The 27,813-nt window shown below is 50.5% G+C and overlaps 1 protein-coding gene across 2 annotated transcripts; it reads right to left on the bottom strand.

Annotated features, from left to right (window-relative positions):
• Positions 1–54: 54 nt before the first annotated feature.
• Positions 55–27,813, bottom strand: XPNPEP2 (X-prolyl aminopeptidase 2). Of its 2 annotated transcripts, XM_005908286.3 has the most exons (21): positions 27,485–27,813; positions 24,115–24,185; positions 22,703–22,813; positions 21,240–21,303; positions 20,316–20,420; positions 20,051–20,137; positions 18,880–19,026; positions 16,127–16,228; positions 15,398–15,479; positions 14,920–15,115; positions 14,058–14,147; positions 12,020–12,129; positions 11,241–11,318; positions 10,098–10,169; positions 7,781–7,841; positions 6,447–6,516; positions 5,899–6,003; positions 5,391–5,450; positions 5,085–5,161; positions 2,447–2,536; positions 55–2,172 (listed from the first exon to the last, which is right to left on the bottom strand). In XM_005908286.3, exons 1-21 carry the CDS (start codon positions 27,531–27,533, stop codon positions 1,978–1,980), a joined length of 2,022 nt encoding a protein of 673 aa, XP_005908348.2. In that variant the 5' UTR covers positions 27,534–27,813; the 3' UTR covers positions 55–1,977. The 2 variants fall into 2 exon arrangements, with proteins under 2 accessions (XP_005908348.2, XP_070222068.1); XM_070365967.1 differs by lacking the exon at positions 5,899–6,003.

Below are 27,813 nucleotides of genomic sequence, written 5' to 3' on the forward strand. Positions count from 1 at the left end.
CAACTGCATTTGTAATAAAGCCCCCTCGTTCTCAAAAAAAAAAAAAAAAAAAATTTAAGAGAGTAGATCTCACGTTTAACGTTCTTAGCACAATAAAATTTAAAAAATGTAAAACACAGTGCCTGGTACATGGTTAACACTCAGTGGATGATAGGTTTGATGACCATGATGGTGGTGGCGGCGACTCATTATGACTACCTGTCTTTGTGGGGTGAGCTTGTGAGGGATCAAATGACTCAGCAAACAGGGGCCCACCATGGGGTGCTACAGGCTCTCAGTGAGGATGGCTCAGAGCTGGGGACTTTGGGTGCAAGCATTGGTGGTGATAACTGTCACAGGTCACTCTCACACTTGGTGGTGCCGCCCGGGGGACTCCTCAGCCGGGTGCCCTTGCTCAGCACTCTGCCCCAGAGTTCTCCTTTTCTCCTCCCCTGACTGTGCTCCCTTGGTGCTGGCCCCAACTTTCCGGGACCACCTTTGACAAGTCCCCCAGCATGGGCTCCCCTGGTCCTGTCCACAAAGCTACAACCTTTACCACAGGAGGTGGTTGGCTGGGCGTGGCATGCATGAGAATCCACGTACGCGCACGCATGCTCACTTGCACCTTCTCAAGCACATGTGCTCCCCAACTGAGCTTCTGGGAGCCTCACATCCCCGCCCCCACCTCACCTCCTCCCCTTCCTCCCCCACCACAAAAGCCACAGGTAACAGCAGTCCCCGGCTGCACAGCAGACAATGCAAAACCCAGAGGCAGGCTTCATTGCCAGGCTGTTTCAAGCTTTTAGCAGGATGTGAGCCCAGGTGGCTAACGGTTCGGCTGGCCAGGGACAGCCCTTCCCTATCCTCCCCACTGCCCCAGCCGCTGGTTCGGCAAACCTGGAAAGGGCTGGCAGGTAGGCTATGGCATTCTGCACGATACCAAGGGGCAAAAGATCTGGACTGCTGATCCATTTTGGCCCCACCATGTTCCCACCAAGCACAGTGTGTCCTTGGGCAGGTCTTACCCCATCGGGAACTCAGTTCTCCTATCTGTAAAATGGGGAGACCAGATTTCACCCACACAGGTTAATGATCACCCAAGGATGCTGGAGGATTTTTCAGCATGGTTCCAGTGGCTGTGCTTTGGAAAGCTCACTGGGTGACCCACGTGCTGGGAAGTCTGGGGTAGTGATTGGGTAGAGTTGCTCAGGTTGTTCCCAACTTCGAGTAGGGCCATATTCCAGAGTCCCCTCCTACCCCTGGCCAGATTCCTATGGCTTAACTCCCTATGCTGTCAGTAGTAGGCATGGAGCCCATCCAGGGTTTAGGAGTGATGGGCTTACACATGGGTGGGTAGGGGGGCTGCTCTGTCTGACCCTGGAGTGGCAGTAACACAGCCAAAGGCCTCATCTGCCATCCCTTCCTCTCCCTCCAGGGGTGCAGCAGCCTGGAGGCAGCAACTGTTCCTTCAGCCTGTGGACTGCACCCAGGAGGCCACTGTAGGGTCAGGGCCAGGGCAGGAGGCCAGTGGCAGCCTCAAGGGTGTGGGAATACCCACAAGTCAGGAACCAGTGTAGGTCAGGCTGTATCCAGCAGGTGTGACAGAGTGGGGCTCTCACAGGGCCTTGGAGCTCCTGGGAGGTAGGGTGCTGTCTTGTATTGATCTTTTGAAGCAGGGGAGGAGGTGGGTCTGCCAAGTCAGTGGCTGGTCTGCCGGACTCATAGGAGGAAAGGGGACCACCTGGCTCTTGTATCCAGGGGCTAGGGGTTGGGAGCTGAGGGTGACATGCCCCAGCCTGAAGGTGGGAGTGTAGGGTGGAGAGGGGGTCGGGGGAGGTGCTGACAGTGAACAAGAAGCCGCATACCCCTAGGGCTTGGTTCCGGAGGAGGAGGGTGAGGGTGGTGGTTTCCAGGCAATGGGTGGGCGGGGGCTCTTGGGCATGGGTGTTGTGGGGTGAGGGGAGTTGAGTGAGAGGGTCAGAAGGGGAGTCTCAGACACTAGACACTCCAGCCTAGGATAGCGAGAGCAGAGACTGTCACCAGAGGGGCCAAGGAGGCAGTGGGCGCTGCCCTGGCGGTCAGGGGCTCTGTGTGCCACTGTAGCCAGGAGAACTCCTCCTGAAGCTGGCGTCGCTGCAGCTCCGGGCCCACCTTCTCACGGATGATTTGGTAGTAGCGGTTCAGGTACTGGAGCTGCAAGACATAGGAGGAGTGAGGGCCTCGCAGGCCAAGGTGTGGGAGCTTGGTGCCAGCTCGGCCCAGGTCCCCAGCCATCCTCAGGTGAGCAGGGGAGGGATGCCCCAGTGTGAGCCTATAGGTGCCACTCGTGTGGACCCTCCCAAAGTGAGGGAAGAGGCAGAGGGTCTTAGGGTAGGGGGAGCAGAGGCGAGAGAGGGCCAGGGCCAGGGAGAAGGCAGTCAGTGGCTCGAGGGCTGGAGCTAGACAGCGCCAAGGGGTGCCCGCTCACCTGCTCAGGGGACAGCAGGCTGACATCAATGAGGTTGCGATCGTAGGGCACCAAGGACACCACTTCAAAGGTCAGGTAGGTCCCTGGGTACTGGGGGACCCACAGGTAAAGGAGGAAAGCAGGAAGTGAGCGAGGCTAGATGGAGAGAGAGAACACTCCGCCCAGGGCACAGGGAACTGACCTTGTCAAGCCTGAGCCCCCACAGTGCCCTTGGCCACCCCTGTGTCCACCACTTAGCCACCTGCCTTTGGTGCTTCCCTCATGATTCCTGAAGTTTACTTAGGCCTATGTTTCTCAGATGTAGAGATCTAATTTCCATCTCTACATCTCTCTATCTGTCTATCCATATCTCTGTTTCTATCAATTGATGTATCTATGGAGACAAGCATAAAGAAGAAATAGCCCATAATTCCCATCTCCCAGAGAGCTCTTGCATGTATGTACTTAGAAAATTCAAACTACAAAAAGAGACTCAATAAAAATGGAAAGATTCCTCCTTGCCTGGTTTCTTTCCTGAAAACATTTTTGGCATATATAATATATATACACATATATTCTAAAAAAAATTCAAGCATAATGGATCCTACTATACACTTTCCTGCACCTTCCCCCACTCTGTCCCCCCATAGTAAACTTAGGAGAGTGCTCCATATTAGCACAGGAACGTCTACCTCCTTTTTTTTTTTTCTTGTGGAGTTTTAAGTTAAATGTCTTCATTTATTTATTTATTTATTTATTTTCTGGTTCTGTTGTTGTTGTTGTTTCTTTTAAATTTTATTTTATTTTTAAACTTTACATAATTGTATTAGTTTACCTCCTTCTTTTTAAGGGCCCATAGTATGTGGATGATAATTTATTTAACCAATGATGGATATTTCGGCTGTTTCCATTTTTTAAACTATTACTGTGAATGCAACAATCAACATCATCATATAAACATCTTTATACAGAAGTGACATTTTGGGACTATAGCCAGAAGGTACACATCTGGCAGTGGGATGGCTGAGCCAAAAAGTACAGGTATTTTTAGTATAAATTTTGATATATATTATCAAGCTGCCTTCCTGAAAGGTTGTAGGTATTTGTACCCACCCAAGCAACGCATGAGAGTGTCTTTTTCCCCACAAACTCACAAGCACTGGGTACCATCAAAGTCTTTTGCTTTTGTCAATCAGGTGGTACTCCATTGTTACTTTGATTTGTATCTTTTTAACAATAAAGTTGAGCATCTTTTCGAATTTATGGAACATCTGTGTGGATTTTAGTTAATTGCCTCTTTATGTCTTTTAACCATTTTCTTCTGTCTTCCCTATTTTGGTCTTACTAATTTTTTTTTTAAGTCGCAGTTGTGTCCGACTCTTAGTCCATGGAATTCTCCAGGACAGAATACTGGAGTGGGTAGCCTTTCCCTTTTCCAGGGGATTTTCCCAACCCAGGGATCTAACCCAGGTCTCCAGCATTGCAGGTGGATTTTTTACCAGCTGAGCCACAAGGGAAGCCTGGTCTTACTGATTTTTAAAAGCTTGTGGTAAATGAAGGGCATACCCCCTTTTTCAGATACATGGGCTATACCTGTCATACATCTTTTGACTTCATTTTGGCATTGTTCCCATATAGATGTTCTTTGTTGAACTGAGTCAGAGTTATAAAGGCCCCTTTCTGCCCTGGGATTATAAATGAATTCATATAGATTTTCTTCTAGATCTTTTATGGTTTCACCTTTAAACCTTGATCCATTTGCAATTTTTTTTAGAGTAACAAGGAGGTTCTTCAGTTTAATTCCCCCAACCAAATGATTAGCCATTTGTCTCCCCTGCCCAGTGATCAAACAATCTCTCTTCCTGACTGTTTTGAGGCAACAGCTTTATAGTAAACTAAATTCCCATCTTGTTTATGGAAATTAGAGGGTCAGTTTCTGGACTAACTATTCTGTCCCACTGTTCCATCTGTCCTTCCCATCTCTACTGTCTTACTGTTTTAGTGATGGCAGCTTTGTAGTGTGGGCTAGGATCTGCAAGAGCTAGTTTCCCTTATTGTTCTTTTCCAGAATTATCCTAGCTACTGAGCTATCTTTGTATGTTTATCTTTACAAATAAACTTTACCATCATTTTGTGAAGTTACAAAAGCATCCAGTTAACGTTGAAATTGCAGTTGTCTTGAATTTGTAGATTAATTTAGGGAGAAATGACATCTTCATAATATTGAGGCTTATTTCCAGAGAGCACTGTTTACTTAAATCTTTTTTTATGTCCCTCAGTAGAGATTTTCTGCACGTAAGTCTTTTAAAGTTTATATCTAGGCATTTTATCTTCTTGGTTGTTGTTATACAGAATCTTTATACCTAACAAGCTCCCCTGGTGCTTATTATGGGCATGGAGAACCAATGATTTAGGGCAGGGCTAGTGATTCATTTGGCTCAGAGTGAGACCTGGGCATTGGCTTGAAAAAAAACTCCAGATGATTCAAATATTCTAATGTGCAAACAGGTTTGAGAAACTGATTTATGGAATTATTCTGGTGCTAAGGAAGACTCTAAAGAAATTCATGCCCATACATTGAGTTCTCCTTTGACCTTCCTCACCCCCAATGCAGCCTAAAGTCCCTGCCACACTGTCTATCCCTCCAGCCTGTCTTTACCTTGGTCTTTGCTTCTACCACAAGGGCCACATCTTCCAGACGGATCCCAAATTCTCCATCCAGATAGTAGCCAGGTTCTGGGAGACAGAAGAGCCATTAAGTAGGGGGAAGACCCAAGCCCAGGTTTACTGTACTGAATGAGGAGTGGCAGTCCTACTCTTGTTAGATGTTAGAAGGGGCTTGGTGTTATGGTGGGACAGACTATTTGGGACTGGGGAGGTGGGTGAGGGAGTACAGCAGTGGGGTCTGGGCAGGCCTGTGTGGGGTTGTGCTCCCTGAAGTCGTGGAGGAGCCTGAGAACCGTACCAATGGAAGTGAACATGCCCTTGGCCATGGCAATATTGCTGGACTGGAATCCCACTGGCCCTGGAAAGGGAGAGAGGGAGAGGCAAGGCCAGTGTCAGCTCTCCTGCACTCACCAGCATGGCATCCAGCAGGTTCCATGGCATCTAGCAGGTTCTGGGGAAGAGCAGGTAACTGGGTACCCCCAGCAGCGTGCATCCACCACATCCTCATCTACCAGTGACTGGTATGGACCGGGTTGGCTCTGGCTTTTATTTCTCTGGGGTCTAGGCCAGTCAGCCACTGTGTCTTGACCTGCCTCTCTTCTTTCTGGAGCTGTCCTGGATGCCAGTTGGAGTGGCCGACTGCCAGCATTTCTCACTTACCCTGTGGAGTCCCAACTTCCCACCAGCTGGGTCCCCTGGCCTGGGTCACTGCCCCTCCATGGGTCCCAGTCCTTTTCATACGGGTGAAATACTCCACCTCTCTCATAAGAGGGGGGACTGCAGGGGAGTGCCAAAGAGATACCTACACTCGTGCACACATAGGAAGTTGCCAATGCCATGGCCTGTCCCGTGACCATAATTGAGCCCAACATCCCACAAGGCTTTGCGGGCAAAGGCCTCCACCATTCGCCCTGGAAGAGAGACGACCTCCAGTCAATTGGCTGGATGCCATAGTATTGGCTTTGCCCCTTCTGTCTAACTTTTCCCAGACTAACCACCAGGATGGTGCATGAGGAGAGGGGCCCGAGAGGCAGGTAGGCATCCCCTGTCTCCAGTCTATTCTATGTTGTACCCATTACCCAGACCTCCCCATGTCTCAAGACAACTGCTTCCTCCCAGAATCCTCCCATGACTGCTGCAGCACACTGGCCGCCCCCGCCTCTGAGCTCAAGGCCTGGCTCTCCACTAACCCTCTGTGTGATCTTGCGCAAGTGGCTTTCTCTCTCTGGGCTGGACTGGATCTATACAGTGGAGGGGATGATGATGTAAACCCTGCCCCACTGGCCTCCCATGGTCTGGCTGCAGTGGAATCAGGGCCTGAGGCTCTGGGTCCAGCCTGGTTTCCAAAACCCACCTGAGGTAGCAGCTGGGAAGACGAGTCTGGACAGGTCGATATTTCCTATCAACACGCGGGTGTACGCCTCCTGATGGAGAGAAGGTGACAAAATATGCACAAAGCCCAAGTAGCTAGAAACTCATATGTGGGCCCAGGCCAGGGTAGGGGGATACGGGGGGACCCATGCATGCTTGTGTGTGGGCACACGGGTTCCGGAAGACGGCCAGAGGAAGCTGAGGGGCACCTGCCCAAAGCTGGGGCTTGGTCCACGTGGTTCCCTTTGGCTGGTCTAGGTCGGGGGAGAACTGAGGCTGCGACAGTAAGGGTTTAGAAGGCAAACTCCCTGGGCTAGAATCCTAACATGGCCACTCACAAACTTGACCTTGCTCAAGTGTTTTGAGCTTCTTCGTGCCTCAGTTTCGTGGTCTGTAATGGGATGATCATAGCACCAGCTCAGAAGGTCGTTGGGAGGAGCGGGTAGACTTGTGCATGTAGGGTGCTCTCGACAAAGTAAATGGGTCAAATAGAGGCCAGTGCCCCTCATTGCCCTTATTATGATCACCCTTGAGTCTTCTTAGAGCCTTATGATTAAATTGAGGCCTGACAATGGGCAGGTCAGTCTTGCTCTGTTTGGGCTGTTACCTTGTGGAAAGAGGGAGGGAGGCATCTTCTCCCAGTCACTCCCTGTGGTGATGTGGTGAGGCCCCTTCACCACACACATACACACACATACCCCCCACACACAGGGCTTGTCATCTTGAGCATGACAGCCTGGGGCACTGGATCTACCCGCTAAACTGAGCTCCTGGAGGTCTGACCAGTGTTTGTTTTCTCTGTCTCTATTTCAGGTGCAATGTCTGAGCCACAGTCCACATGCTGAATGCACAAATGTGGTCCCAGAGGTGCACAGACCGTGTCCCCACACCTACCCCCAGCGGACCAGCCCTCATCGTTTCCTGAACAGTGAAGTCCCTTTCACCAGTCCCTTTCCACCTCTGAGACTGTGCTGGTGCCGGTTTTTACCCCTGGAATGGAATGCCGGTCTTCTTCCTTTCTGCTCAGCACAGGGCTAGGCTCACAGACTGCACTAAATAAATATTTGTTCATTGAGTTTCTGAAATGGGATGATGACAAGCTTGGGCTGAGGCCCTGCCGGGGGCCTGAAGTATCTCTGGGGAAGTAGTCTGGGGCACTGGATTTCCTGGTACTAATCCGCTGTGTGACGTACGGTGAACTACTTAACCTCCTGGGCTTCAGTTTCAGACTCTATATAATCAAACGGCTCTTGCAGGAGTGGTTGCTTGGGTGTCCCTTGGGTGAGCGTGGGCAGGGAAATATGGTCTGATGCCTACCTTTTGGAAAGCTGAGGGGGTGCCCCAGTGGACTGTCCTGGTGACGTCTGTTGTCCCATCCCTGTGGAGAAGGACAATCATCAGGTCCAGCTCAGGTGAACACTTTGGGGTAAGGATCGTGGCCATGTTCTTCTGGAGTGTTCACCACTGGGGTTTGAGTGGCAGGACTGGGATGGGGGTGGGGAAGGAGGCCAAGGGAAGAAGATGGCAGCCATGATGCAGTTCCCATCCTCAGCATGTGCATCTGAAGGAGCTCTGCAAAGTTCTCAGGAATCCTGAGTCCCCACATACATCCTCCACCCCAATCCCACCCATTTTGACCAAAAGTTTCCTTGGGCCAGTCTGGCTCTAAAAGAAAGGCTCCCTCCAGGCTTCCTGTGAGGCAGGAAGGGATTGTCGCACTCTTACAGATGGGGAAACTGAGAGATCATAACACTCTCACACATTCATACACTTATTTACTATTAACAGAATAAGGGATGCAGAACAAACCTCATTATCCCCGTTTCATAGGCGAGGCAACTAAGGCCACGAGGCCCTCTCCCTCACTGGCCTCACGGAGGCCGGGCCTGGCTCAAGCAGTGGCTTTGTACAGTTCTCTCCATTGTAAACATGAATCTGCCCCAGGGATTTGCTCAGTGAACTGAAGCTGCCAGAAGGCAAACAATCTGACTGCCAACCACCACCTGCAGTCGTTACCCCAGAATGGCCCCTGTGGCTACCCCCTGCCCCCAGGGAAGTGGGGAATGGTCCCAGGGCCTTTGGGACTCCAGCTTGGGAGCAGGTCACAGGATGTGGCTGACTTCTTCAGAAGGAGAGAAGAGGAAGTGAGGTGACTGTTTCCCTGGCCTCACCCTGCTTGAGCACGCCCCGATCCAGCAACACACCGAAAATTCACTTCCCCTTTGCACATCAGCCATCTCAAGTCTGCACTGTACCATACTGGTGACTGCAAAGGCTGCTAGGCTGAACACCTACCAGGCTGGCTCCCAGTGAAGGGCCTTTGTCATTAGCACATTCACCACAGGATAGATGATGGGAAACGATTCCTGGCTCCTGCATCAGTTCAGCACATCCCTTCCTTTCCCCCAAGTTTCCCAGAGTCCGACTGCTTCCTAGATGAGAAGGGAAAATCTTCCAGCCCATTTCAACTCAGTTCCTGTGTGAATGACTGGTCATACATTTGGAAGGAATGGGCTTAGCTTATTCTTATAGTTATCATGGGCTTCCCTGGTAGCTCAGCTGAAAAAGAATCTGCCTGCCATGCAGGAGACCTGGGTTCGATTCCTGAGTTGGGAAGATCCCCTGGAGAAGGGCATGGCAGCCCACTCCAGTAGTCCATAATGGGGCTTCCCAGGTGGTGCTAGTGTTAAAGAACCCATCTGTCAATGCAGGAGACATAAGAGATGTGAGTTCGATCCCTGGGTCAGGAAGATCCTCTGGAGGAGGATAGGCAGCCCACACCAGTATTCTTGCCTGCAGAATCCCACGGACAGGGGAGACTGGTGGGTTACAGTCCATGTGGTCGCAAAGAGTCAGACATGACTGAATCGACTTAGCACGCATGGCTATCATGTCTAGGTGTTCAGCTTGTGCACTGTACAAAAGTAACACATCTTAAAAAATGCCATTCACCGAATGGGTATATACTAATTTCAGTGAGAGCACACAAGTAGACATGCAGATTGTGGAGTCGTGGAGCAGGGGACAGTGCCCTCCCACATAACCCTATCTGTGGTCATGCACATACTCAGAACACACACACGTCTACTCACAAACATCCCATGCTGATGGGAGTGCCTTGTCCCCGCTGTGCTGCTGGTTGTCCTCTGATGCTGCATCACTCACCTGCCTACTTCTCCTGAAGGTCTGATCCTGCCCCCACTCCACATGATGCGGTCACCTCACCAAGCACGCAGTGAGGGGCGGGGTGGGGGTATGCACTGTGCTGTCACGGCATGCAGGTTGTGTCCAGGGTATTTGGGTGAGAATACGGGCATACTGTTTGCACAGTCAAGCAGGGCAGTTCGGACTGTGTAATAATGTTCGGGCTTAAAAAAACCTTTTACTTTCACAAGGGGAGTCTTTTCCTGATTCTTACAGGGTGGCATCTGTGGGCAGCCCCATTTTTGGCCTCTGTCGGTTGCCCACCGGGCAGGGATTCCCACGTGTGAAAATGGACAGGCTACTTAAGCAATTCAATCCAGGCCTCTCCTTTCTCAGATGCAGGATCCACGCCCAGGAAGGGAAACCTTTGGCCAGCTCTTGTCTGAGCTGACACAGCCGGGCCAGGGTGGGGGCGGGGTGGAGTACATACCAGTATTGTCCTCCAGAATCCACCAGGTATATCTCGTCTGAGGACAGCTTGCGGTGCAGCTCTTTGGTGGGGCTGGGAAGGGCAGAGATGCTGAGAAAGGAGCAGCCTAACACTGAGCCAGGTAGGGAGGGGTCCTGAGTGAAAGCAGAGGAACCCCTTCCTCCCTGTGGGTTGGCTTTTCAGCTAACTCCTTTGGGGACGTCATCATCTCTCAAAGGGCCCTGGAAGACTAATGAGCTTCTGCTGCTAATGTCCTCAGCGCACATCTGTGTATCCTACATCTCCCCAGGCCAGGCCCTGGTCCCCAAGGAGGGACAAAGGAAAGAACCCTGAATGTGGGAGATGAGAAGGCCTTAGCGAGCACCCGGTCCAGCCATCTTTTAGATCAGGAGGCCCCTCGGGAGAGCCATGAGGGAACTGGGCCTGGACCCAGATGCTCAGTCTAGGGCTTTCTCTAACTTCCTGCTGCCTCTGGGAGCAGAGGGCCCCAAGAAGCCAGGGCACAGGAAGGGAGGGAACTCAAGGGTGCGGCTGGAGAGCAGCAGTTGGTAGAGCTGAGGAGTTCCTACCCTGCTCCTCTCTAGTAGGGAGAGGGGGCTGGGCCAAGGCAGCCAAAGGCTTGGGGCCACCAGGAGAAGGAAGTCTGGGATAGGCTAGGCCAACCACTGGAGGGTCTCTGCCCTCTTCCAGTTTTGCCCTTGCCAGCCGGAGGCATCTGGTGAGCATGACCACTCCCCTTCCCCAATTTCACCAGGCTGGCTGCAGGTGTTTGTTTTCTATGGAGCCAAACATCTGCCCAGCCTATATACGGGGCCCACCTTAGTTGGTTCAGGGAGAGTGAATGGGCCCTTCTTCTTCACATGCTTGTGAGCTTTAAGAATTAAGTAACTCACAGGAAGCAAAGGAAAAACATCCAGCAGCAGTCCCACCATCTGCCTTCCAGATCCTTCTGCCCTAAGTGCTCATAAAGTGCCAGCCTCCTGGGCAGTGAAATTACTCAAGTCTTTTAATTCAAAGGAGACTCCCAACACCTGACTGGGCTCTATTCCCCACCCCCAGCTCCCACAGTGCTAAACACCTTAAAGCTTAAATGTGGACTCAAGTCCTCCAGAGGGCCCCAGAAAATTCTTCCTCCTGACGTACCTGTAGTGGGCCAGGGCGGCATTCAGGCCACTTGCAGAGATGGTTTCAAAACTGGATCCAGAGAAGAACTCTTCCTCTCTGGAAAGGACAAGGCAGGAATGGTCAATGAATGGGCTCAGGGACTAGGCTGGGCCCAGGAGAGCCAGCAAAGGCAAGTGAAAAGTCGTGTTCTCCTCTACCTCGGCCAGGCTCCATTTGGCTTTCCCAGTCCCACCTCCTGTCCTTTCCCGAGCCCTGACCTGTCACTTATAGACCACTCAATGTCAGAGAAGGAGAGACTGCAGACACCAATTATTCCTCCTCCACCTCCATTTTACAGATGGGGAAACCAAGGCTTTGTGTCCCAAACTGAGTTCCTAGTAAAGCAAGTGTGAAGAAATCTAGCTCCCTGTATCTGAAAACTCCGCCAGCTCCGGAGCAGCATTTTGGGCTAAGTATGCCCTCAGGGAATCTCCCTCCTCAGCCTGACATTCTCAAGTGGTCCAAGGTCCTACCGGCCTGAGCTGGCCTCCCCTCAGAGGCCTGTGCCTGAAGCAGACACTAGGGGGTGCTGTTGGGTTGTGGCCCTTCTAGGTGTCCAGCTCTCAGCAGAGTTGGGGAATGTCATCCAATACCCCTGCCCAGCTTCCTGACCACTCAAGAACCTGTCACTCCTTATTCCAGAGAGCCCTCAAATACAAGGAGGGTCTTCCTGCCCCAGTAAGTAAGGAGACCAGACTCCCCTCCCTGCCCCCACTCCCACACTTAGTCAGCCGAAAAGGATGGCTGTGGTCATTCACCCTCGGAACTTCTCCAGTTGTTCTGCCCCCGAGAACTCATCCACGGTGCCTTGGGGCACATTCTTCTCCAGCCAGACCAAGTAGCGGATCACAGCCACAGCATCCCGCACCTGGAGCAGGGCAAGCAGAAAGGCAGACGGAGGAACGGTCTCAGCTGGGGCTCCAGAATGCAGGAGATGGGGTGACTGCTCTGGGAGCTGAGCTTTAAAAACGTGAGGGTTTAACTGCTTTGTGATACTATTAAGGGGTTCTTATTCACGTCTATATACATGATCAGAGTATGGTCATGTTTTGAAAAGAGTTCTTGTCAGAAATACTGAAATGTTGCTAGAAGAAACAATGTGATAGATGGCATTTGCTTTAAAATCATCCAGCAGCAGAGGATGGGGAGTGGAGGTAATGACTGTGGGGTTGTAGAGGAAATGACAGTGGCCTTGAGTTGATGATTATCAAAGCTGGATGATAGTGACGGGGATCACTAAGCTATTTCCTCTACTTTTGTACATGCTTAACATTTTCCACAAGAAAAGTTTTAAAAAATGAAGCAGCATATCCCAGTTTTAACAGGAATATCCAAAAGGGCAAGCCATCCTCTCCCCAGGGTGAAGAAATTATAATAGCTGACACATTTAAGACTTGGAATGTGCCAGGTGGCGGTATTAAAAGCTATACATATATTTAATATATATAAGTACATAACTGTATTTATCGGAGAAGGCAATGGCACCCCACTCCAGTAATCTTGCCTGGAAAATCCCATGGACGGAGGAGCCTGGTGGGCTGCAATCCATGGGGTCGCTAAGAGTCAGACACAGCTTCACTTTCACTTTTCACTTTCATGCATTGGAGAAGGAAACGGCAACCCACTCCAGTGTTCTTGCCTGGAGAATCCCAGGGACGGGGGAGCCTGGCGGGTTGCCGTCTATGGGGTCGCACAGAGTCGGACACCACTGAAGAGACTTAGCAGCAGCAGCAGCAACTGTATTTAGACAAATGCTATGCTAAGTCTCTTCAGTCGTGTCCGACTCTGTGCGACCCCGTAGACGGCAACCCGCCAGGCTCCCCCGTCCCTGGGATTCTCCAGGCAAGAACACTGGAGTGGGGCTGCCGCTTCCTCTCCAATGCATGAAAGTGAAAAGAGAAAGTGAAGTCGCTCAGTCGTGTCCGACTCTTAGCGACCCCATGGACTGCAGCCCACCAGGCTCCTCCATCCATGGGATTTTCCAGGCAAGAGTACTGGAGTGGGGTGCCATTGCCTTCTCCAACTTATACACATAGAACTCTATAATTATTATATAAGTATCATATATTTACATAATTATTATATATTTATAGGTATATTTTGCACATATACATAGATGTATATAAATGCATGTATGTATACTGTATATATTTAGGGCTTCTTAGGTGGTGCAGTGGTAAAGAACCTGCCTGCCAATGTAGGAGACGCAAGAGATGCAGGTTCAATCTTTGGGTTGGGAAGATACCTGGAGGAGGAAATGATAACCTACTCCAGTGTTCTTGCCTGGTGGGCTACAGTTTAAGGGGTCACAAAGAGTCAGACACAACTGAGTGATTAAGCACGCACATGTTGTATATAGTTATATTATGTATTACAATTAATATATTTAAACATATTATTATTTATACTATATAATGTAGATATATATGTCTTTAATTATCATAACAATCCTCTGCTGCTATGATAGTTACATAGTTACAGCTATGATCCTCATTTCATAGAGGAGGTAACTAGGCCCAGAGAGGTGAAGTGACTTACCTAAGGTCACACAGCTAGGAGGTGGCTAGAGGAACTAGGATTTGAACTCAGACACTATAGCTCTGGGGCTCAGGTTCTAAACCACCGAACCAAGCTGTGAGTGAGGGGGTGGAGCATAAGTGGGTGTCCAGGAGTTTGGTGTCCACTTCTGTGTTTCACTAAGGACCTTCTTGAGGCTCCTTGCACATGGTCTCCTTTCTAACCCATCAGACTGGGAGCTCCCCAGAGGCCTGTGTGTCTGCCTGCCCATGGACTTACGTGACTGGCCCTGAGGAGGGTTTGCTCCTTGCTGTTTTTCACCGCCTTGGTTACCATCACTGGGGAGTAGGTGTCTTCTAGGAGCTTCTCCTGTGAGGAGCAGAGAGGAGATGGTCTGGGAGGCCTGTCTAGGGCATGGTGGGGTTTGAAAACGATTGGCAGGAAATCCTGGCTTAGATGAGAGTTGCCATTTCCTGGAGTGGCAGTGCCCTTCCTGTGTGTGCTTTCTGACTATGCAGGGCTTTCCTAGTCTTCTCTGTCCAGCCTAACCTTCCCTCTCTCCCTCCCTCCCTTGCTTCCTCCTCCCTCCCTGGTCCTGGATCCCCACAGTGCTCTGGGATGGATGCGAGCCTGGCCCTTGCCAGTTGTGGGCTGTTCGGACAGTCTACTTCCTGCACATCTCGTATCATAACAGCTGCCACTTACTGAGAGCCTGCCCTGCTGCAGGCACTGGGCTTTATATGCACTGTCTCCTTTTAAGCTCCTCAGAGCAATTCTTTTGAGGTTGTGACTCTTAGTGCCACTTTACAGGTGAGGAAGCAGAGGCCTGGACTGACAAAGTCACTCATCCAAGGTCCTGGCACAGTCAGTTCTCCGTTTCTCATTTGGTGACCTCAGAGCCTCTGCTTCCCCAGCCTTTGTGACAATGTCTAGGCTCTCTGTGGACAATGTCCTGCTGCTGTTTCTCCTGTCTCTTTCCAGGGAGGCCTAGAAGGGGACTCACTGCACCACTGCTGACTGACCAACTGCCAGAATGGCCAAGGGGCTGTCCCCCCTTCCCTGTTAGATTGAGACTTATCAGGGCTCTTGGTGGGGGTAAGGGGGATGGTGCCTGGCATGAGCCGGGGCCTGGCAAACCCACCTTGGGTATCACTTCATAGAGCCCATATGAGGTATAGCTGGTCCCGATCCAGACCTTCACGTCTCCTGAGGTGTAAGCCTGGACACTGTCACGGACTTGGCCATAGTCTTCGACTTGTACACACAGGGGACCCGTGCAGCTAGAGTTCAGGTACTGCAAGGTCTCAGAGCTGAAGCGACTCTTGTTTGCAAATAACCTGGGTGGATAGGGAAGACTAGGAGGGTCCAGAAGTCTCTAAGGGCAATGCAAAAGACCAGAGGCCCTGTATTCCTGGAGGTCAGAGGTGGCCCGTACCAGGCAACTGTGCAGACCAGATTTGGAGTATGTGGGAACAGAGGTCAAGGGGGTCAGGAAAAGGTGATCAGAGGCTTCATAGAGGGTCCTGCAGGGGCAGGCACCCCACTTCTGGGAAGGCTGCAGGTCGGGGCTGTGAGGGGTTGGAGGAAGTCACTAACCGCAAGCGAAGGACAAGTCCTACCTGATGGAGGAGTCAGTGAGCAGCGTGTAGGAATAGAAGAAGGGATTATAAGGGATGTCACTGCCACGCAGGTTGAAGAGCCCTGGGGAAGAGAATGGATGGGGCCTACCTGAAGCTGACCCGCCTGAGGCAATTGCAAATGGCGCCTTTTGCCCTCTAGCTTGCTTTGGCGCCCAAAGATCCCCAGCAGCATGCCTACTCGCATCTTCTACCCCTGAATGTTTCTAAGTCTTTCTGGAGAGGGGCAGGTCTTTGAAGCACTAATGAGCTCTAGGGACTCTTTCTCCCAGGAAAAGCAGATACCCAGCCAGTAGTCTGCGCAGGGTGTCAGTGGGCTTCCAGCCCAGAGCTGGGGTCGAGTGAGAAGCGCTGAGCCATGCTGGGACAGTTGGGCTGCATGGGGTGCTAAAGCTGGGTGTGTGAGCACCCTGGACTCATGGCCAGGCGGTAAGAGATGTTTGCTGGGCCTCCTCCCCTTCATGAGACAGAAATCTCTACTGCTTTGGTCACCTGGTCCTCCAGTGGCCGGCGGGCTGGCCCCAGATCACATGGGGCTTCCTGGTTTCCTTACTGGGTAGGCATAAGCTACTGCCCTCACCTCAGTTCCTACAGGTCAAGGCCAAGGAGCTCTCAGAACCCACAGGTACATGGTCATTGCTGCAGGGCCCAGGAAGCTTCGGGGTTCCAGGGCAAGCCAGGCCCTCCCTGTACCCACAGATCTATACTCACAGGCTGTCTCATCCAGTGCGGACAGAAGGACAGCAGTTGGGGCCTTATGATGCTTCTGCATCTGGCTGCGGATGCCAGCTACTTTCTCCTGCCAGGTGCTCCCTGGAAATGAAAGAGCCCAAAGAAAGCATGAGTGACCTACCTTCTCTTTGCCACTCTTCCTGAGAGGGCTCCCTTAGGGCAATCGTTTCCCATTCCTTTAAAAAGCAATAGAACCCTTTCTTTAACCAGACTCTTACTTGTGTAGTCAGTAAGGATATGGGGCTCTTGATCCAGACTGTTTGGGTTCAAATTCCAGCTCTGTGATTACTTGCTGGGTGACCTTGGGAAAACTACTGAACTGCTCTGTGCCCTATTTTGCAGATCTGTAAAATGGAGATGGATTATAATAATAGTGTCTACCTCAATAGAGTTGTTGTGAGGGTCAAATTAACTAAGATTTGTAATATATGTAGAATGGTGTCTTGCTGTGTAGAAAGCCTAGTATAACTTTCTGAATAATAAATAGGCATGCAGAAGAGAGATCAGCAGAGCAGCCTGAGGTGAAGGGCAAACGGATAAGGCTTGGCCATGTTTAATCCTCTTCTCTGTGGTAACCCCAGCACTTACTAAAGCCACTTGGGTCTGAGCTAAACACTCTGTGTACATTGTTTTAATCCTTACTTGGCCCATTTTACAGATAAGGAAGTTGAGGCTTTAGAGAGGTAAAGTGATTTATCTATGGTTTTTCAAAACTGGCAAGGGGTGGAACTTAGACTTGACCCCAGATCTGTTTGACTCATGGCTTGCACTCTTACTGATACAGACATTGGATGACCTTGCTAACTGCATTAGTCTCCACCTTGTCCTTAAACTCTATGTCACAGAGCTGTCCTTTTGGAGACGCTTGTATACTGGTTCTAAGACTTTGATTTTCATCTTTTTTTCTTGCTCCCTGCAATCCCTCTAAAGAGTCTGCCCCTCTGCAGGGCCAGGAATTTGCTGGCGGAAGATCATAAGCATGAAGGGTTCTAGCTGGGCTTGGAGATTAGCATAAATAACACAATTCAATTTAAAAAATCTTTATGCAAACAGGTAAAACTATTCAACAAGAACCAAAGCTTTGGGTGTAATACTGTTTTTTTAAGGTTGATTCTATTTTACTGTGGTAAAATACACATACCATGAAATGTATCATTTTAACCATTTTAAAGTGCACAACTCAGTGCCTTTAAGAACATTCACGAGATTGTGCAACCACCAGCACTAATTCCAGAACATTCTCATCATCCCAAAAGGAAACTCTGCCCTCCAGCTGTCCCTCTCATTCGTTTCTCCCCCCAGCTCCAGCAACCACTGATCTGCTTTCTGTCTCCACGGACTTGCCTATGCTGGATATTCTACACAGATGGAATCATACAACATGGGGCTTTCGCTGGCTTCTTTCACTTAGAATGATGTTTTCAAGGTTCATGGATGTGATACATTTTTGAGACGACAAATGAAAGCCAACTTCAATGGCTCGATACACAGAGGTATCTTTGAGTAACTACTTTTCGTGTTCTTTACTTCATCCCCTTTAAAACCTGAGAGTGACTGGAGAGAAAGTCTCTCTTATAAGCTTAGAAAGACTCTGTTCTTGGGCTTCCAGGCCCAATTCTGGCTCCGCGTGGCCTTTCCTTAAAGGCTAGCAGCCTGCAATGGCTCAGTTTCCTTTCACTTGTGGGAAGTGATAAAACACCTGTGAATTCTTTCCCAGCCCCTGGAAGGTTTTCCCTCTTTATCCCCTCCTCGTCCTGATGGAACTGCAGCCTTCCTTATCTGAATGGGATGAGTTTTATTTATGATAGAACTGCCTTGGATAGCAAGTTTCTTTAAAAACTGTGTCAAGCAGCAGAAATATTCTGCAAGTTACATCAGAATGGATAAAGAAAATTGGACCCAACTGTGACTTGTTTCATCAGACCCAATATTTTGAAATTTCTCTCCTGTTTTCCAGATTCCTTTCCAAACAAGAAGTATGCATAGACCTGTGTATGGAAATGGGCCTCTCAGATTGCCCAATGTTCCCAGGAATCCAAGTCAAGGGCTTGTATCAGTATTCCTAGGAAGGTAGGGAGTGGTGGTGGTCAAGACACTGATTCATAATCAGCAGCCTGGGTCCGGTCAGGAGCTTAGTTACTACTTACAAGAATCATAGAGCATACTGTTTTCTTATGACATATTTAGATGGTGTCAAGATTTTTGATGTTAAAACTTTAGGGGGTCAGTTAACTTTCTTTTGTGGTTTGGCCAAAACTTGAATCTTAATCTGTGCCACAGATTGATCTTGAGTTTAGTTTATGCTTCCTTTGTCCACACCAGCCCATCTGACTCCAGCCATCTTACATCTGAATTCCTCATCACAGGAGGGCCAGAAGTCAACGTCGAATGATTCAATACAAAGCAGTCTTCAGCACCAGAGAAGAAACTCATGTTTTTTCTCTCTACAAAGGGGTAGGGATTTTTTCATCATTCTCTGACTCCCTTGTTTCCTCCCTTCCTGTTCCCTCCTGCTTTAAATTGTAACACTCTTTATTCCAGCATTTTCTAAGTATGGTCTGAGGACCCTCTGATTCAGATTCTCTGAGGAGAGGGGGCCTAGAAACCTGCATTAAACGTGCACATGATACCATTGCTTTGGAACCTTTTAGGATGAATTTTCCAGCCAAAGGAGCAGCACTGCGGGTTGGTGCTGCTTCAAGCTGGGAAAGAGGACCAGCGTAGGAAATTACCTGTGAATGCCTCCTGCAGGGCATAAATGGGCTCGCTTGGCACTGGAGGCCTCTCTGACCCCCACACCAGGTCCACAAGGTTGACGGTGATGGACACCAGCTCTCTGTCAGAGTCTTGTAGGGCCTTGTCATAACTCTCCCAGGAGTCTACAGAGACAGGAAGGAGTTTAGACTTCAGGAAAAATTGTGACTAGGGCAAAGTTAGCTCTTGTCCCCTCTGTCTCTCATTCCACTCCTGCAGCCTGGCTGCCAGAGCCTGTCCAAGCAGTCTGAACCTTCTGAGCTCTGCCCTTTCACCTTCTTCCTTCACTTTTCAAAGCTCAGTTGCCCTGAGCCCACCCCAATGCTGTCCACAGTCAGCTGGCTAAGCTTATCTTTTTAAGTGTCAATGGCTGTGGGGCCCTCTTTTCAGTCCTGTCTGCATGCCACAGCCCAAAGGAATGGCAAGGGTAAGGCCACTGGAAAGGCTGGCAGAGAAACCAGGTCTCAAGTGGGAGCCTTCCAGTACATATTCATGAGGATGCCACCTTTGGGGGCAGGCTGGCCAGTGGTGGGGGCACCAGGGCTCAAGGAGCCATGTTCCTAGAGGGGAGAAGACGGGACTGTGCTGCTGCTTCTTTTTATTTATTTTTTGGCCATGCCACACAGCACACAGGATCTTAGTTCCCAGACCAGGGATTGAACCCATGCCCCTTGCAGTGGAAGTGCAGAGTCTTAACCACTGAATTACCAGAGAAGTCCCAGGGACTGTGCTTCTTTACTCAGAAACCCTTCCAACTCCTCCAACCCTTCCAAGCTGCCTTCCAGAAGAGGGCTCTCAAGTGATTCTAGTGCCCCAATCAGTAGAGTTCCAGGGTACAGAGGATGGTTCTAGGTTGAAGACCATCTTAGCCTACTCATTGATTAGGTCTTAACAACTCCCTGAATCTTCTAGTTTGGGTCTCTGCACTCCTGACTTTTAAAAAACTCTATTTATTCTTTTAAATGTATTTTCATTACACAATCCCGGAATACAGCCTTGTTGCAAAATGCTCTGCAACCACAAATTCAAACACTCTATTTTTAGAGTCCCCCTGCACCTCCTTCTGCCAGGATGGGTTTCTTTACATCCCGAGGGCCTGAGTCTCCCTCGATGGTGTGGACACACACGGGAACTGAGGGAAGAACGTACTGATGGAGAAGAGGAAGGGGTCGACGCCCACATGTGCTCCAACAGGAATCTCGGTGAGGAGCCAGGTGACGATGGGAGTGGTGCCAACTGAGAGAAAGACAAGGAGGGACACTGAGGTTACCACAGCCCTCCAGCCAGGTCTGTCCTCCATGATATCCGTCTCAAAGGTCAGGGATGGCTCCAAATTTCCCGAGCTCTTCACAGCAGCCCAGAATGGCCTTGCAGGCACGCCCTCACCTGTAGCTTCCCCAGCGGAGTCTCTCACCTTCCTTATGAAGCTCCCAGTTGCAGTCCATCTGCCGCTCAGCCTGGGTCCAGTAGCGGCTGTCGGTCCAGAGAGAGGCTTTCTCCATGGTCACCACCGCGACTCCTGGGGCAGAACAGAGACTCTTGGATGGGAGGCGGACAGTGCAGAGCATGGCTTTAGTTAGCACATGCGCGATGCGGTGCAGTCTCTGACAGTGTCACAAGGGGCCTCTGGAAAGAGTTTCTCTCTTCCCTTGGAAGGAAGTGAGCTAGGAGATGTTAGAGAGAGTGTTGGGGGGAAGACTGATGTGGACACTAACCCAGGGGCTTTGCTGAGGACAGGCAGAGAAGCCAAACCTGCTGACTTTAGCAAAGAGAAGAAGGGCCAGTGATAGGCAAGCCAGGCAGCTAGAAGCCCAGGGGAGGGATGTTTAAGCATCAGCAAGGGAAGCTTAGGTTTCACTCAGAGAGCCAGGATCAGGGTGAGAGGCCCATTCCGAAACCGGTACCCCAGAAAGGGTCTCTATGTTTGTGTCTCATTGGACCACGTGAGGCGATGCGTCCATAAAGGGACCAGCAAATAAAACTTTGCCCCCTAAATGAGCCATTGGGTGAAAGAAGTCAGTGGCTAGATATAGAGGTAGCATCTGACCCAGAAATGGAGCCCAGGGAGTGTGTGAGGCTGGGCCTGGCTATGGCCGAGGCTGTGAGCACAGGAAAGAAGTCAGGAGGGCCATTTGCCTCATGCAGAAGTGTGGCTGGTGGGCTTTAAGATGTGCCCTGGTGACCCCTTTAGGAGTGATGGAGGGGAGACAGAGAGTAGCAGGGGCCTCTGGACACTAAGTCCTGGGGTCCTGGCTGCTAAGAATTAGTCACACTAGGGCCTCTCTGGCCACTCTTGGTCTCCCAACAGAAGCAATGAGGGGCAGGTAATAGCTGTTACCTGCAGACCCTGTAAAGCCTGTAATCCATGCACGCCTCTGGTCATATTCACCAATGTACTCGCTCTAGGAAATCAACAACACTGTCATTAGTCTCCTTCATGGAGTCACACCCGACCTGGAAGGCCCCCAACCACATCAGTTGTTTCTGTCTGCTGCTGCTGCTAAGTCGCTTCAGTTGTGTCCGACTCTGTGCCACCCCATAGACGGCAGCCCACCAGGCTCCCCCATCCTTGGGATTCTCCAGACAAGAACACTGGAGTGGGTTGCCATTTCCTTCTCCAATGCATGAAAGTGAAAAGTGAAAATGAAGTTGCTCAGTCGTGTCCGACTCTTCGTGATCCCATGGACTGCAGCCTACCAGGCTTCTCTGTCCATGGGATTTTCCAGGTAAGAGTACTGGAGTGGGGTGCCATTGCCTTCTCTGTGTTTCTGTCTAGTCAGAATCAGTCCTACAAGCCTGAGCACAATGGATACCTCTTTCAGGAAGCCCTCTGGAACTCCCCCAGCTCTCAGGATCTTCCCTTCCTTTGAACAACTGTATTTCTTGGCATCGAAACCCCACAATCCTGCACTGGATTGTTTCGCCAATAAGTTTTGTCTCCCCAGCCAGGATGCAAATTCTCTACAGTTGGGATCATGCCTTTTTGTTCTACTGGGTTCTCCCCTGCAGTTGTCCCCCCTCCCCAGTCTAGCACAGTATAATGGGTATATCATAAATAACTTCTGCAGAGAGCTTTATACATTATTGTATTTTGGTCCCCATAATTCTTGAAGACAGATCTCATTATTCCCATTTTGCAGTAGAGAAAACTGAGGCTCTGAGAAGTTCAGATCCTTACCCAAGCTTCTTAGCCCTTTTTAGCAGGTGGGGAAACTAATTCAAGGAGTGGTATTGACACTAAAAATGCCTTCTCTTCCAACTGGGTTGGTGCTGGCAGGGTGAATGGGGTGGAGGCTGAGCCAGGGTGGGCAAGAGTGGGATGGGTGGGCAGCTCTGGTTCAGACCAGCATCTTCCCTGACTACTCCCCCTCTTTCAGCCTGTACCTCATACTCTTAGACTTGTGATCATTTCAGCACTCCATCCATCAGCTCATGGGAACGGCTGAGCCAGAAGGCAGCTCAGGGTTCCTCTAATTCAATTTCCAGCCTATATGCTAACCTCCTAGGGCAGGGGTATCCTAAACATTCATTCTGGATCCACCATCTAGGAACTGATCAAAATTGTTCTGAAGTTGTTTATAGTTTCTTGGCCTGAGGTCAAGGAAATTGGGCAATGTCTTCTGTCCTATGTAAAGGAATACATTCTTTCAGTTGCCCTAAAACACCCGTGTCCAGCTTCCCCACTTCCTTTCCTTTGCCTGTCAAACCCTTTCTCTGTCTTCCATCTTCTGAGTCTCAACAGTCCTGTTTGTGGCCTGGGTAGCAGAGAGGGTGGGGGTGGGGGGAGGAGTCATCCCTCACCATGTGGGCATCCGTGTCGGGGACGATGTAGGCAGACAGATTCTGGGTGTACATCTGCTGGCGGAGGGCTGTGAGCCGCGCTGTGGTATTGACCGCAGTAACTGGAAGGTACTGACAGGTGACAGGAAGACACCAAGACATACACACACACACACACACACACACACACACACACACATTGCTTTGAGAAAATGATGGATGCAGGGGCCTCCAGCCTCCCTTTAGGTAGGGGTTGGGGGTGCATAGGCTGGGGCAGCCTGGACAGAGATGGGGCAGCAGCGGATGTTATGGATTATTCTAGATTAAGGTGCCTGGATGGAGATGTTTATGAGTTTGGAGAGGGACTTTCTGTGACAGTGATGAGACCTGAGGTGGGGAGGGGCGGGTAAGAACTGTAGGGGTCTGAGCCCTGGCACTGGGCCAGGCCAGGGGATGGTCCCTCTTTGGATACCAGTTGAGCAAATAAACATACAGGATGTTCACCCAGTCACATCTGAATTTCAGGTCAACAGTGAATCATGTTTTAGTATAAGGAAGTCCCATGTACTATTTGGGCATATTTACATTAAAAACACGATTCACTATCTGCAAATCAGATGTAATTGGGCTGTCCTGTATTTCACCTGGCAGCCCTACCTTGTTAAAGGTTATATTATTTTAAAAATAAAAAGTGTGGGTTTTTGTTTGGCTTTGCCTTCCACTCAAGGACACACCCGTGTTGGCTGTAATGTAAAAGCGCCCACCGACCTGCCCGTCCCAGGGGTCACATACGGTGGGCACAGCACGCACACGTGTCCCATGTGTCTTGAGACTGTAGTGACCTGCTGGCAGGCCCGAGAGCCCTCACGTCTGGGCTGCTCCTGCCCGGGCAGCTCTTTCTCACTCATCTAGCTGTGGAAGAATTGCTCTGGTCTCCAAGTAGGAGCTGACGACCGTTCAGCTCCAATGTGCTGGGCCTTCTCACCAGTCTTCACACCCGAGGCCTCCCTTTCTTGACCTTCCGGGGGCTCTTCTAGCCCTCGGTCTTCCACCCTCCTCCCAGTTCCTCCAGAACTGTTGTTTTCTTTCCTCCCCTCCTCCTCCTGGCCTCTGCCTAGCCTTTAGGCTAGCTAGGGGCCTCCCGCCTCCTTACCGCCCCTCCTCCCACCCCCTCCCTCTCCCAGGGGCTGCCCAGGCCCAAGCCAGGAGGGAAGGCGATAACCTGCCCTGGGAATGGCTGAGAGGGCGGGATGGAGGCGGATGTCAGACACCTGAGAATGTGCCGCCCGCCCCGGGGGAGGTTAATCAGAAACTGTGGCCCCGGAGTCCGGAAATCGGGAGGAAGGCTGGCAGAGGGCGAGGCTAGCAGCTGGGCCCGTGGGGGATGGGCAGGAAGGTGGGAGCGGTGGGGCGGGGCGAAGGGAGGGCCTCACCGGAGGGCTGCTGGAACAGTTTCTCACATCTTCTCTCTGGTCCAGTGACTTTGGGTGGCCCCAGGCATAAGCTAGAAGCCGGAGAAAAATCCAGGGTCACTCAGAGACCAGATAGGTCCTAGACAGCACGGGGACATCTTCCCCCAGCCCCCCTCTGAACCCCGGCAGAGCCGCCATCCTTTGTAGCACTGAGATGCTGTCCAACTCTACTTGAGGATAAAAATAATCACATTTCATAGGAAATCAGGCTGAATTGCATGGCACCCTGGGTCACAATCAAAGAAACCTGTTTCATCGACAAATGATTACTTTTGGATGGGTTTTAGTGCTCATTAAATCAATTTTTCCCTTCTAATCTAATTGGGTCTTTTCAGGGTCTACCGAACTGGAAAAGTTGTGTGTAAATTAAATTTTTGTAATCAGATTTTCCCTTAAATGCTCTAGAGGATCTCGCTAAATAATCACCCCACCTTCGTTTTACCCTTCTATAAATCTAATTATATATATATTGGGTTTACTTAAATTCAAGGCCCACTTATACCATTTCTTACACTCCAAATCACTGCGGCTCATTCCAGGCCACAGAAGACAAGCAATCCCAGGCTGACATCGTCCCCTGGTGGGGTAAGGTGGGTTAGCATTTAAAGAGCTCCTACTATGTGCTAGACACTGAACTCTGCTACCTATCTATATAGTATTAGATTACAGCCCCATCTGCCGTAACAGAGAAACCCAAACGAACTTTTTGGCCAACTCTATATATCATCTGATACTTGCAACAACCCTGTGAGTTGGGTATTATTGTCTGCTTTCTACAGAGGAGAAAGTCGAAGCCCAGATATGTTTAGTTACTCACCCAAGTTTTGCCACAGTGAGTCTGTGGCAGAGCAGGAATTTGAACCTGGGCCATCTGAGTACAAAAGAGCCAACCATGGAACCATGGAAGGCTGGTGTCCCAGAAGGGACAGAATGTATGGAGGCCTAGTTTCCATTTGAGGCTCTGCCACGGGCTTCCCTTGTAGCTTAGTCGGTAAAGAATCTGCCTGCAGTTCAGGAAACCCAGGTTCAATCCCTGGGTTGGGAAGATCCCCTGGAGAAGGAAATAGCAACCCACTCCAGTATCCTTGCCTGGAAAATTTCATGGACAGAGGAGCCTGGTGGGCTGTAGTCTGCGGGGTTGCAAAGAATCGGGCACAACTGAGTGACTAACACTTCCTTATTTACTTACTTGAGGCTCTGCCACAAATTTGATGTGTCCCAAGAAGAGTCGCCCAGTATTCATGGAGCAAACATTTCCTAAGTGCCTGCTGTGTGCCAGGTCCTGGGCTAGCTCCTGCAGGCTCTGGGCCTTCACGCTCTGAAAGTCCAGTAGTCTCTGATAGGCCTTCCTTCCAGCCCCCCATGTTTTGGGGGAATCCTTTCTGAGTACAGAAGTACAGCTGGGTTCTAACACTGTGAATGCCACACCTGGCTGTCTCTCTCAGTCACATAAACTCAAGGAGGAGATGAGACCCACCCTGTTGATTTCAGAAAGTGAATACTTGTTTCCATAGGAACTGCTGCTGCTGCTGCTAAGTCACGTCAGTCGTGTCCAACTCTGTGCGACCCCATAGAAGGCAGCCCAACAGGCTCCTCTGTCCCTGGGATTCTCCAGGCAAGAACACTGGAGTGGGTTGCCATTTCCTTCTCCAATGCAGGAAAGTGAAAAGTGAAAGTGAAGTCGCTCAGATGTGCCCAACTCTTAGCGACACCATGGACTGTGGCCTACCAGGCTCCTCCGTCCATGGGATTCTCCAGGCAAGAGTACTGGAGTGGGGAACAGATCCATAGGAACAGATCTGGCAAAATGGTGGGGCTAAAACACCTACATAAGAAAGACACAGCCAACCTGTGTCCCTCCAGACACCCCAATTACTGTTCTCTGAGGCCTGGGCTGTGGCTCACAAGGGCCAGCTCTGCAGCCTATGGTCCCTGGCACAGGGCCTGGCACTGGGGAGGTGTCAGGAGCTGGGTACTGAATGAATGAACAGGGACCTGCTGCCACAGAGCAAAGGGAAGGAGGCCTCCCTAAGGTCAGCATGGAGTGGGTGTGGAGGATGTTGAGCTGGGCACTTGACTGCGAACAAAGAGAACAAACAGGACACCATAATGGTGACAAAGACCAAACTGTAGTTAAGCTCCTCCAAGCCCTCTTCTCCATTAGGCCTGGAGTTCCACCTCTGTCCTGTCCTTACTGAGCCTGCATGCCCAGCCTTAGCAAGAATCCTGGTAAGTCACTTTAGAGAGAATCACTCACCTTTTGTATCTTATCAGCCTTGAAATCTGATCAAATTCCTCATCTCCCACCCTTGATATCTCATCACCCCGCCTTCAGCAAGAATCCTATGAAGTCAATTTAGTAAAAATCGCTTCACCCTTGGTAGTTTTACATCCACTGACCCTCTCACTCTGCTCAAGAAGTTCTCATCCATCTTTACTGTTTTCAGAGTTGAGCCCTTTGTCCCCTATTGCAGTAGAGGGTTTCTTTGCTAGCTCAGTGGGTAAAGAATCTGCCTGCAATTCAGGAGACCTGGGTTTGATCCCTGGGTCAGGGAGATCCCCTGGAGAAGAAAATGACAACCCACTGCAGTATTCCTGCTGGGAGAATTCCACGGACAGAGGAGCCTGGCGGGCTACAATCCATGGGGTCGTAGAGAGTCAGACAGGACTAAGCGATTAACAATTTAGGGCATCCCTGGTGGCTCAGACAGTAAAGAATCCACCTGCAATCCACCTGGGTTGGGAAGACCCCTGGAGAAAGAAACGGCTACCCACTCCAGTATTCTTGCTAGGGTCGCAAAGAGCTGGACACGACTGAGTGACTAACTTAGCTTACTGCGATAAAATAAAAGTGAAGTTGCTCAGTCGTGTCCTACTCTTTGCGACCCCATGGACTGTGGCCTACCAGGCTCCTCTGTCCATGGGATTTTCTAGGCAAGAATACTAGAGTGGGTTGCCATTTCTTTCTCCAGGAGATCTTCCCGACCCAGGGATTGAACCCAGGTCTCCCACATTGTAGGCAGACGCTTTACTGTCTGAGCCACCAGGAAAGTCCGGTAGTTGGACTATAAGTCCAATAGTCTTATTGCAATAGTTTTGAATAAAATCTTCCTTACTCTTTTAACAAGTGCCAGAATCATTTTTTCTTTAACAGGTGGGAATGGAAAGGGGCCAAACCAGACTTGAGATGGGTCTTGAGGGTCCCCAGGACTGTCCTGGGGTTCCTCTTGCTCAAGACAGAGAGAGGAATCAAGAAAAGAGAGACAACCTGGGCCCAGCCTTCATGCCAACCCTTTCTGAGCCCAGTGTGGGGAGGCCAGGGTGCACATACCACAGAGGAGGACAAGCCAGGGGTGGCCACCCCAGTGAGCCCAGGCCATGGGGTCTTCAGATGCCGGTGCTGGGTGGATGTAGGGTTAAGGGAGAGTGGACAAGGCTGTTTCCTTGGCCTCTTCCTCCAGGTCTTTCCGGGGCAGCAGCAGCCAGAGGGTGGGGGCTGGCAATGGGGAGGAGGCGTCCAGCTGGTGGATGGAGAGTCTTCTTCTGGTCTTTCGTTTATGAGGATTCCAGGAGTTGGGCTGGGTGGAGAAGACTCAACTGCCCCAGGCAGCCTCTGCTGGCTCCCAGTCATCCAGAATAGGGTATGAGCCCGCCCCGGGC

Source organism: Bos mutus, chromosome X (assembly GCF_027580195.1).
Source record: "Bos mutus isolate GX-2022 chromosome X, NWIPB_WYAK_1.1, whole genome shotgun sequence".
Lineage (NCBI taxonomy): Eukaryota > Metazoa > Chordata > Mammalia > Artiodactyla > Bovidae > Bos > Bos mutus.